The sequence below is a fragment of the Protopterus annectens genome, chromosome 2.part1, assembly GCF_019279795.1.
Source record: "Protopterus annectens isolate FY-2018-M chromosome 2.part1, PAN1.0, whole genome shotgun sequence".
NCBI classification, from domain to species: domain Eukaryota; kingdom Metazoa; phylum Chordata; order Ceratodontiformes; family Protopteridae; genus Protopterus; species Protopterus annectens.
Genome location: NC_056729.1, coordinates 502,715,248 through 502,727,952, shown reverse-complemented (window position 1 = coordinate 502,727,952; position 12,705 = coordinate 502,715,248). Strand labels below are relative to the sequence as shown.

General features: G+C 39.4%; 1 protein-coding gene across 1 annotated transcript in view; it reads right to left on the bottom strand.

Moving 5' to 3' along the window:
• The window catches only part of LETM1 (leucine zipper and EF-hand containing transmembrane protein 1), a 1,101,007-nt gene that overhangs the window by 63,984 nt on the left and 1,024,318 nt on the right, over positions 1 to 12,705 (bottom strand). Inside the window, exons 15-16 of the mRNA XM_044062295.1 lie at positions 9,860 to 10,053; positions 6,557 to 6,695 (exon numbers count right to left, since the gene is read on the bottom strand). Coding sequence (XP_043918230.1) covers positions 6,557 to 6,695; positions 9,860 to 10,053 — 333 coding nt within the window. The remainder of the gene's footprint in view (positions 1 to 6,556; positions 6,696 to 9,859; positions 10,054 to 12,705) is intronic.

The window sequence follows — 12,705 nt, the reverse complement described above, 5'->3', positions numbered from 1 at the left end:
TGCTGATTAAAATCAGATACAGATTTACTGGCAAATCTAAGTTTGTTGTATATTTACCTCTACGCATGCTCTGTCAGACATTTTATATTGGTAGAACAATCAGAGAGCTTTACAACAGAAAACATGAGCAGAAATATGCAGTATCAGTTGGTAATGACAAAAACGGTTTAAGCAAGCATTATATTTCATCAAAACGTAAAGTGGATTTTAAATTTATTCTACTGGATGGATTATGTTGCAAGGTGTGACAATAATTTTGATGCTGAGAAAGAATTAGGTTGTAAAGAATATTTATGACAAGTTAAACGTAATGTTTGTTATCCACCAGGATTAAACAACAGAGAAAATTTTGTTGCTTACTTGAAACAAAAAGGGTTAAAGCACCAAACTATTTTAATCATATGACTGGGTATTATATAAATGCTTGGTGATGCTAAATGTATTTCAGTCTGAAGAAGTCTCAAAGTTAGAGATGAAAGCGCTAAATGGATACTTATTTTATTGTTTTTATTCTGTGACTATTAAATAAGCTCTGGGTTTTCCTATTCAGTTGTTTTTGTTATTTCATGTTTTGGATATAACAGCTTCACCTTTGATTGAAACAGTTAAGCTGACTGACTGAGGACATCCAGGGGTGGAGCAAATGACAATGCAAACTCCAAAGGGATGTCAGTCAGTCTGAAGAGTTGCATCTACATAGTGTCCTATTCCTAGACTTGATAATGAAGAAGCATTCAGACTCCTCAACATAGGCACTAGTGAGCCTGGCATGAAAAAATCTTTACCAGATCCCCACACCAAGACCAACCCTGGGGTCAAGGAAGGCGTCTTAGGCGGAGGGATCAAACATGGATGTGGTCAACAAAAATTACAGCCCCAATGGTGTCAGGATCAAAATTAGTGCCTATCCATTAGCAACGATAGCCTGGACCCTAGCAACCTTCAGCACTGGAAAGATCTGTGCTGAGGTTACTGATAGAGAAGAGTTCATCTACACCAGTGCAAAGGATAATGCTGGTGTCAGTCAAAGAGTTGGCAGCAGAACAACATGGTTGTAAAGCACCAGGTGCCATTACTTAGGGAAGAAGTAACAGAAGTAGAGGAGTTTCTTCTGTCACCCTGGATACAGAGAAGACAGAGTGCTCATCTCTAGCTACACCTTAACAAGTGCCCTCATCTTCTCCCAATCCACTTGGGTCAGGACTACTGAGAAATCTGAAGAAATGAACAAACCTGAAAAGGGATAATCTTGACTCTTAATATTTAGACGACTCTTCTTCAGGTTGAATTCTTTTCATGACTGGATGTCAAACTTTTCAAAATCAAGTATTCTTTCAATCCTTTACAGCGTACATGCTAAATGACTCTCACACATCACATTTTTACTGAAATATTCCTCCTCAGGATAACCCACACAAAGTATGTCTATACGGAGTGTTATTTTCTGCCCAAACTTATTATACACAATTAAACAGCAACTTGAACACACTTCAAAGGTAGAAATCCACTGAAATAAATAGCAAAAAACTATAAACAGCTGGAAAAAAAAGGAAATCACATAATATTAACTGACAAAGGAGGCTGTCAACTCGTCGCTAAACACCAAAGTGAGAAAAACTATCCAGAGTTTTTTTTTTTTTTAATTAACAATACCAACCCAAAAAAATAAATAGATACAAGGCAGAAAATATGTGTAGCACTACCTAACTGTAAGTTATAACAGTACAATGCATTAACAGAATACCGAGACTTCACTGCAGACTCAAGGGTCAAGTTAAGCAATGAATAAAAGCTGCCAAAAAACGGGAGTGGTATAACTGATTTTGAAGACTGTAGGACAGGAAGCAGCAGTACAAATCAATATATGAAGAGAAAAATACCAAACTCTCTCTCTTTTTTTTTTTTTTTGCACAAAACATAAACCTAAAAGTTGAAGCAGTCTGGGGCCATTTTTACTAATGTGAACAATTTAAAACAGCAAAAGAGAACCAGAGAGGAGAGTATCACACATTATTAGTAAAGGGGAGGGTCTAGTAGCACAAGAAAGTTAGAAAGTTTTAGATGGGGTTCATGCGCCTAGGCAGTGAGACATTTCCCTGTGGTACATTTGATTGGGGACACATGGCTGGAGTGACATTCAGCAGCAGAGAAATATGTCTGTTTGCAAATTCCCTGTGGGGAAAGAGAAGAACATGTTGCCATGCCTACAACTTCAATAACCAAATGCACAGGGGGAAAACAATGCCCTTGGTCCACAAGGGAACATGAGACAGCAGGCAAATAGCAGGCATCAGCAGCCGGCTGGCCATAAGGCATGTCAGTGGCAGTAAAAATGCAGTGCACAATGGGCGCTGCGCTGCCTTTATTAACTGGAGTGTGCGGACCACTACTCCCTTCACAGTTGTCTAGGGAACATTACCGAAAACGCATACTGGAGCATAAATGTGACTACAGTAGCCTATAGGATTTCCTCCATGCTGCAGCACACTTCTACATGTTGTAGTTACATAAGTATGTACTGCACACTGAGCAGAACACTCATTACATCTTCTACCACCATGCATTTGGTTATTAAAGCTGTGAGCATGGCAGTGTGTGTTTCTCTTTTCCCACAGGGAATTTGCAAACAGCCATATTTCTCTGCAGCTGAATGTCACTTCAGCCATGTGTCCCCCAGTCAAATGTACCACAGGGAAATGTCTCACTGCCTAGGCGCCCGAACTCATTCTGGACACCTAATCTGACCATATCCTACTAAACATATATATATATATATATATATATATATATATATATATATATATATATATGCATATATATGTATGGTACACACTATATACTAAAAATCTGGTTTACCTAGCATTTTCATTTTTCTTTTTCTCTTCCATTCAGCATAGAAAATGCTTTATATTCACCCTAAGATCTCTTGAAATCTTTCACTGTTTATGGTGCTACAACTTCTTCACAAAAGCTTTTCTTATCATCTTCCCCCCTTTTCCTGAAAAATACTTCCCTGTATATTTACACAGTCTTTCACATTTCTGCCTTTAAACTGTGTCCTTTTGTTCTCATATATACTTTCTACAACAGTGTACTGAAGACTCCCTTAAGGTACAGACATGTTTCTATCCATACCCCCAAAACTGTTTTTTTTTTTTCCAACGCTGTACACAAAAAGCTTAAGTAGCATTTCTTTGCATTATACCTTGTAAAGAGCAAGCACCATTTTTGTTGCCCTCCTTTGTACTGTTTCATGTTTATTCCCAGTGAGAGCAGTTTTCATAAATGCACAAAACACTACAAATGTAGTCTTACTACCTGCTTATACACAGGGATAAGAAGTTTTTTTTTCAACTGGTGATAATGCCTTCCTATTCATGCTAGTACTGAGCCAGTCACGTCTACTGTTTTATCACAATGACTGCTTATTTTCAGATCACCTGATTCAAGTACCTACAAGTCCCTTTTTACTTTGTTGTGGCTACTGCTTCCCCTCCAATAGTATCTTGACTTAAATTACTGCTTCCTAGAAGCATGAATTTGCATTTCTTCAAGGAATTTAAGATGCCACATGCTGTACTATTCTATCCAAATATGCCAATTCCTTTTTTTACACTTTTGTTTGAATCAGTACAGCTGCATGGCTTTTTGTGATAAAAGCATACATTTCATTCCAGACCTTCTGCAATGTCAATAAAATGGCACCCTGCTTGAAACAATAATTTTTATGTGCTTTTCTCTTTTGTGTCTGCCGACCATCAGCCCTTCTCTCTTATCACCCAGAGAGGGCATTTGCCAGGCATCCATAATGCACTTGGGTCCCCCTACATCAATGGTGCCCTCATAAATTTTCTGTGCTAAAGTGTGGGGAATATCCTTGTCCCAATGACCAAAGAATCTGGCTTTAATCCCTCCGACCAAAGAATCTGGCTTTAATCCCTCCGACCAAAACCACTTGCATTTAAGGATGAAGAGTAACTCTCCCTAAAAAGAAGGATTATATGATGCCCCCATCAACAATGAGATAAGGTACTCACAGTTTTTCTCCAAACCCCATTACCCACAACTGCTCAGGGGAATGGTCAACAAAACTGGCCTCTTGACAATGCACAATCCTAGACACATATGGTCCAGATACACAGCATGTGCTTCCTTGGAGACAAGGGCAAATTCAAGCACAGAAGCTACATAAGAAACCAGCACCGATTCCCAGCCTATGCAGGTGTCAGTAAAGGTAACAAGTTTAACTGCCTCACCCCTCCATGATCAGTGAGCTGGCATCAGCTTCTGAACCACTACCCTGCCCAGCTACTCCAGTGCCCAGACCACTACTCAATTCTGGAATGCTTGGAATACAGCCAGGGCTTCATCTCTCTGAGCCACAAAGCACACTTCACATACTAACAACCTTTGAGTCTATTTATCCAGTTAATGTTGTACCCAGGTTGCCAATCTAAGACTCACTTCAGAACAGAATCTGTTCTCTACATTTTGTGTGGTACTGTGCCATGTGTCTTGCTGAATCCTAAACAGGCCACATCTACAGACCCTTTCTGTTCATTCTTCAAGTAACTCGTTCAAAGAACACTCAGATTTATCAGACCCAACCTTCTTAATGTGACACCACCTTGTCTTGGATCTAATGCCTCAAAGGACCCAAGATGCGTTAATTTCTTCTTTAGCAGCCAGCAGACTTTAATTACTGTTCAGGTATGTGATAGAGCTGCAGGAAGGATGGGCATGTCAATCCTGGGAGGGGAGGGAGTGCATTCTGCGAACACTTGACCCCTGGTAGTGGCCAGAACTCAAGGAAGTATTCTGAGGCTGGAAGAAGTGGGAGGGTCAAGGAGGCATGACTGTTCTAGGGCCCAGAGTGGCATGTTATCACAGGTCATACCTCATGGTTCACATTGTGGAGATATCAGAACACTGAGAAAAGGGATAGGGCTTAGAAAAATTCCTGTCAAAACTGTATGTAAAGCTGCCAGTTGCTGGCACCACTCCAAAGCTCCTCTCCCTCATCAACAAATACCTATGGCCTCAGCTGGGTGACATTAACAGCAATGTGGCTCTAGTATTCTCTAGTCCCCTTTCCTCCTGTTCTGACAAGTGGTATCAGGAGGGAACAAGAGCCATAGGACAGCAGCCAAGCAGCTGACTGTCATTTGTGCAGGGAACCAAAAATAGATTTCTTCTTCAGCAGTGGAAATTAAATTAAGGCTCCTTTGACAGGATCCCTACAAAGAATCCACACACAAAAAATAATGAAAAGGAAAAGAATGATGTAACTAAGTGGGTAAGGTATAAAAATAACAGATGACTTAATGTGACTCTGCAGTGTAGGTGGCTCAATAGGCAGCACATTCACCTTTAGTGCTGAAAGACCAGAAGGGTTGTCAGTTCTATTCCCACTCCAGGTGACTAGACTGCTGACTGTTATGCAGCATCAGGGTGTTGCACTCCTGAGTGTGCCATCCCTTCTGATGAGATGTTGAACTGAGGTCCCATCTGCTTGAGTTGCTGGTAGTTTAAAGATCCCATGGCACCTACTGAAAAGAGTTAGGGAAGTTTACTGATCCCCTGGCCAAATTTCCCCTCAGTATAAACACCACCTCAAGTCTCTCCTGAGTCTACTAGACTACTGGGATTAACCTGGTTAACAAAGGACACATTTAAAAAGTATATACAGCAGCCCCTGTGGAATGATTTTAGGATTTTTTTTTCTTGTACATGCTCATATTTTAGAGAAACTGTGTTGAAGTCTTTCTCTGAAGGTAACACTGGCTTTATGTATATATTTGCAAAAACAAATGTAAATAATGGCTCAGTTTAGAAAAACTTGCTTTTCATACTCAAGACCATCAAATGCACTACTCTTACCTCAAAGCATGAAGGCAAAAAGGAGGCCTGATAGCTCTCAATCTATTACATCTACAGTCAGGTACAAAGCCAAATGTAGTCAGGGACACAGGCCTCAACTCAGCAATGCTGTTTAAACAGTGGTACTGCTGACACAGAATGTTGAGAGAATAAAATAAATTCACCTAACATGCACATTCTGGAGAAAAACTTAAACTGTCACAATTTGCTGAATGCAGTCTGTTATCTCTTCTTTAAAAAAGATACTCATTTAGGAGACAGAGGGGAAAATTAAGAAACAAAATTAAAAGCAGTTGGGAGTCATGGAAAAGCATGGAAAACAAAGACTCTGGTAAGGTTAGACAGCAGTGTGCAGGTATATCCTATATTTAGCACCACTAAAGAGGCCATACACCAGATGGCGGTGGAGTAGGGAAGCTATCCCACAGACACAACCACACAACCAAAGCTGTCATTTCAGCAAATACGTGACAAAAGACTTCTTGCTAGAGTTTTGCAAAAAAAAAAATAAACAACAAAAAAAAAAAACAAAAGCAACCACTTAGACTCAGCATGCCGAAATGCTCATGCTGATTCCTTCTGTCTCAGTTTTGCAGGTAAAAAGTAAACTATGAAAGATCAAGGCCAACTAACAAGCCTAAGAAATCCATCTCAGTTTTTTTTATTACTGACTTACCTTAATGACATCATCTATGTCAATCTTCCCATCATGATTATCATCCAATGCTTCAGCGATGCGATACAATTTGGGTTCAGGAATCTTCTGGATCTCCCTCATAATACCAATTAGCTCACTGATGCTGATAACATTTTCCCTGTAGTGGAAATGCGAACTGCATAAAAGAAACCATTAATGCAAAATTGTGAAGTAATATGGTGGGGAAGAGAAAAATGGATATACCCTGCCAAAGGCATTCCTTAAAAACACCTGTTTGTCTATATGGTTATTTTTTGTCAATTAGATTTTTCACATTGGTTTTAGTTTTTAAATTAGAATATAAATGGTTAATGGGATTAATAAAAAGATTTACAGCATGTATTTCCTCTTCTAGCACATACATTCAAGCAGGAAGTTAAAATGCTTAGTAAAATTATTAGATGTTAGTCCACAAAATTGCATCACAAGGTGGTATGAGAAATGAGATGTCTGGACTTGTGTCTTAACATTAAATAAACACATATAAAGCATTTTCTGGCAGGCATTTTTTACATAAAACTGGAACCCTGTGTTTATTACATGCATAAACACCAAATACATTTAAATTCAAACAAAATCATAAACAAACTCCTCTTTGAGTATTCATTCTAGCAATAACACTGACAAAACAAACATAACTCCTTGACACATTAAGACTTGCATACAAGACTAGCGAATACAGTACCCCACCAACAAAAACATGTAAAAACCTTACTCCTGAACAGTTTAATCACACACAAACGTGTGTCATCACAGACACAGATCAGCAAAAACAAAAGGAAGTACATGATTTGATTTAAAAACTAAAAGATCACATGTTGCTAAAGTCAGCCTACAGTCTGAGATTGGCTATACTATGCTGCCTCCACTGTCTGTCTCAGAATGCAACATGATGAAGCGGTAGCAAAAGTTAAGAGTCAGACGGCTTATAGCTATCTATGCCTTATATCCATTTGTATCCTAATGGGATGCATGTGAAAAAATAAGTGGAAATGGCAGTAGCTGTATTACACTATAACATTCCCATCTAGAGAATGCCAATCTTAGGTTTTAGACGCTGCCACCCTGGGGAAAAACATTATGAAGTCTTGGCACTCCAACTACTACATCCCAGCAAAAGCCAGGCAAAAGACAATACATGAAGAAACTGCTGCTAAGTTTATGAAACCAGTTGGAGATGCTGCCAATGGCCACAACATTAACCATTCTTAAAAAGGCACAAGAAAACATCAGAGGTTGCTGAAAACAAATAAGAACAGACACTTCAATGTGATTCAGCTCCAACCGTGTATCCACTTGCTATATGGGTAAAAGACAATCAGATGATTTTTGGCCACCACCAAAAATGCACACCAAACTCACCTACTAGTGGATCATGCTAAGAAAGTTAACCAATGTAACAAAAACAAACTTCATTCAGATTTGAAGAGCTTACAGCTGCAGAAACTAAAAGAAACATATTACCAGCTATTTTATGGTGGAAAACTGAATAAGCAGGCCACAGGCAAGCTTTCTCCTACTTACTCTAACAGAACCAAACTCAAGTGAAGGGAATGAACAATGAGTTGTTTCTACAGTTATGCACTTTTACTGCATAATGTAGGTCCTATACTTCTGAAACTCAGTAGATGACATTCACCCCAGATACATTTATTCATAAGAAAAACAGTGACAGAGTCGCACTTCAGCTATGCAGTGTCACAGAAACTAATAAAAGCAGCCAGTATGACATACTGACGTGGAAGCCCAATGGACTATGAGTGAGAAAACAATAAACAGTGTACATGTATGTGTATATGTATATATGCAGGGGGGCTCCCACATGTATTCACATATCGCACATCCAACTGTACCATATACAATATTAGGTTCCTGCATAGGAAATACAGCTCATGTATTGATAATAAACTGTTAATCAAAGGATGTAGGTATTTGTCCATCTAACTCTGTATACAATTAATTAGTCTAACATTAGGAGCACCGCCACCATTTTACTTAATTAAAACAGCAAACAACACAAATTAAGACAAGCAATTTATTAGTACGTTAGTTATTGTGAGTTCTTAACATACCTTAATGTCATCTAGCAAGTGAACATATACTTTTGATCTTTTAACATATTGCATAACTGGAAAATAAAATTTCCATACTGCATCTCAAACAAACAAGGACTTTCCCATTTTACAATATCCCCAATGACACATAAATCAGACCTATGTCTTGTTTTAATACTGCTGTACACTGAGCAAGGAAGTGTTGCTGAAGCAAACTGCTTCCTCAACACACTCAGACGTTCAGTTGTGATGCAAAATAACCCCTGCAGTGTTAATGAAAACAATGCAGTAAGGCATGAAAACAGGGTCAAAGATGGCATGGGGAAATACATTACTACATTCAAAACTGTCAACAGCATTCCTGCAAACCACAACATTGGCTTGGTCATTCCAACCCAGAAATAATTCAATCAAAGGGCGAAAGCATACTTTAAGGTCTCTTCTAAATGGAAAAAAGAAGGCACAAAGAGCTGGCTCCGTTGTGTAAAGGGACAGAACCCCAAATGTGTAGTGTGCCCAAGCAACAGAACATCTGTCCCAAAGTTTGGGAATTAGTGACATAACTGCCAACTCACCCATTCTGTGGAAGGAAGGTGGTGACTTTTGAGAGGCTTTGGCACTGGCAGCTCATTGCAGCTTTGCTATGACCAAATACCAAGTTCAGACATCAAGAAAAAAAAACTGGAAGGAGTTACTGTAACATATATGCGTGTACTCTATGGACAGTACAACTTCATGAAGGCTTAAACTGCAGGCACTGTACATTTATGCAGATAAATTGGGATGCACATACACTGTCAGAAAGGGGGCACAGCCAGATGCTAATGGGGAAGGATGGGAGAAATGCAGACAACACAGTTAAAAGTGAGTGACTTTAATGCTGAGACATGGCATCTTAAATGGAGTGGGACAAAGACAGACAATGCCATAAGGCACAGCAGAAGGGTGAATGATACAGCAGTCAAACACTGCATCATAGTTAAGCACCAGGCAAATGTTCAACACCTGGGGAGAAATATGGTGCTGAACCAGTGTTCAGAGTTAGACACAATCAAACTGTAATTAGCAAAAAAAAAAGTGTTTGCTGTGAAAGAATACTTTATCGACCTTGTAGGCTAGACAAAGAATACCACCAGCAGAAAAGTATGGCATTGAAAAGTGCTATTATTCCTACCAACAACTGCCTACACAATTTTAAGTAACATAGGTTGAGTTGTCATGTACTTACCCAAGAGGTGGACTTGGGCCACCATCTAGTTGACTATTCAACACCACCTGTTCCTTTTCAAGTTCATCAATAATTGTTCCAAGCCGCCCAATCATCCTGTTTACCCTTTTGGACAGTCTCTTGCTTGCTTTAGTCTCTTCCACAGTCTTTTCTTGTCCAGTCTTTGATAATTCCTTCTTAATTTCTTCTAAATCCTAAATAAAATATACAACACTGTTAAAAAATGTAATAAGTAGTACTAATATAACCTACCTATTACCTGTGCTCTTAAGTAATAAGGCAGCTTGCTTCTACTATACCTTACTGCTGCTTGGTAGGGCATACAAGTAATGTACGGTAATGTAATGCCTTACTCAACAATGCTGTGTACTGTTGTCAGGCTAAACTGAGGTAACTGCCATTATCAAGCACTTGCAAGAAAATGACACAATAACTGTTCTTCCTGGGGAGTACCATGATTCTTTTCTTTGAATTATGGTAGCTTCCAGTGGTGCACCAAAGACAGTATGCTGAATGTATTTATGCTGCTTCTCGCTATTTCTATGAATTCCATGAGAACTTCAAGCAGAGCTTATAAAGATTAAAATCATGATTGAAAAATCCATTATTGGGTCATAGCATGCTACCGAATCTCCTCCACATTTCTAGAAAATCACATAATGAGCCTAAATACTTTTGATGAACTCCCTATATGTAGGTCCAACGTTATCCTAAGTTTTTGTAACAATCCAACAGTTAACTGGAGGACCCATATTGCCAGTGCAGGATATGCACAAAAATTCTTAGATTTTACAAACAAAACCCTACCTGAACTAGATTCTTCAGAAACCTACTAGAGAACATAATGTACTCGACCAGGTCACATCAAATGTGGCATTTGCACGTACAATCCTTAAAGTATCCCCATACTGGTCAAGTCAAACCACAAACTAGCAACCTTCTCCATCAAAATATCCAAGCAAACAGAAAAAAATGTTATGTACTTACCGTAACGTTCCATTTGCTTTGGTGATCTTCATTTATCCTTGACCTTTGGGTACTTTGTTCAATCCTTGAAACTGGCTTGGCCATTACATAACTCGCGCCAGTCAAAAACTCTCGAGCTAAGATTCTACCCACAATACCCTTCTTCATATTACCTCAGATCGAATCTGCAGCTACACAGAAAGACAGGATAACATGTATACTGCAATGAAGAGGCTATGTCCAAGGTCAAACCTGATAAAGTTACCAGGACAAGCATCTGATCTTCCAGAATTCTGCAGGAGGGGGAAGGAGGATGGGGTGCCAAGAATAAATGAAGATCGACACCACAGATGGAACATTATGGTAAATACATAACTACTTTATCTGATGTCGTCAATCTTCATTTATACTTGACCTTTGGGACAGAGTCCCCAGCTACTTTAGATCCTGGGTGGCCTTACGGAAGGATATTCCTGAGTACCATAGAGCCAAAGGATGCCCTTACCCTAGAGAACAGATCCAATTTGTAATGAGTTATAAAGGTATATGGAGTAGCCCAGGTTGCTGCCACACATTTCATCCATGGAAGCCCTGGAGTGGAAAACAGCATAAGTGGCTACTGTCCTAGTGGAATGCACTCTCACTGGCACTGGTAACATGAGATACTTTATTGTATATGAAAGTAATACAGTCTCTTAACCATCTTGACAAGGTAACTTTTGAGACAGATTTCTCCAGAGATGGACTGGAGAAACAGACAAATAATTGGTCCAATTTTCTAAATTCTTAAGTTCTGTTAAGATAGAAATGCAATTCACTGTGAACATCCAGAAAATGTAAGCAATATTCGCCTTTGTTGGAAGAATTTGGAAAGAAAAAGGGTAAGTCAATGGTTTGATTAATATTAGCTTCTCAGAACACCATAGGGAGAAAAGATGGGTTAGTTCTTAGTGAATCTCTGTCCTTATGAATAAATCAAATATGGGAGTTTTGAAGATAGTGCTTGTATTTCAGAAATTCTTCTGGCGGAAGTAATGGCTATCAGAAAAATAGTCTTCCATGAAAGAAACTAAGTCACAAGTAGCCACCGGTTCAAAGTGGGACAGTACCAAAGACTGCAAAACTAAGGTCAGATCCCAAGGAGCTAGAGGGTCTTTAAATGTTGGTTTCAACTGCTCCTTTCATGAACACTTTAGACAATCTACGGGAAGTGGTCCTTGAAGCCACTGCAGAAATTGGAAACAGTAGCTAGTTGGACCTTAATAGTAGAAGCAGATGTTCCATGACCGAAAAGCATAGCTAAAAACTCCAATATCTTTTCAATTGGCATGGAAAAAGGGTTAAGACGATTACTGTACGCCCAAACAGAAAATCATTTCTATTTTCTGTGGTAAAGTTTCCTGATGAAAAGTGTATCGGAAGCCAGTAAAATTTTTTGGACTGGGGAAGATAAATTTTTCTGCCTGGTGACTAATGGAATTGGAAGAGCCAAGCTGTAAGCTTGAAGTTCTGAAGACTGGGATGCACCAGTCCCTGTGGATGAGAGAGATCATCTGGAACTGGGTCCAGAATTCATGGACGGTAAATTAGATGAGGCCAGAGAAAGGGGAACCAGACTTGTCGAGGCCAGAAGGGCACAATGAGGATCAACTTGCTGGCTTTTTTTTTTTTTTTTTAAGAAGAAAGGGATCAGAGGGAAGGGGGGAAGGCACAGAGTAGTCCTGAGGACTAATCATTAAGGAAAGCATCTCCTGGAGACTCCCCCTGAGGGGAAATTAGGGCAAAGTAGCTGCTGTACTTGTTGTTCATGGGTGATGCAAAGAGGTTGCAGCATGGCTGGCCCCAGCAATGGAAAATTTCCTTCATGAGAGACCATGAGG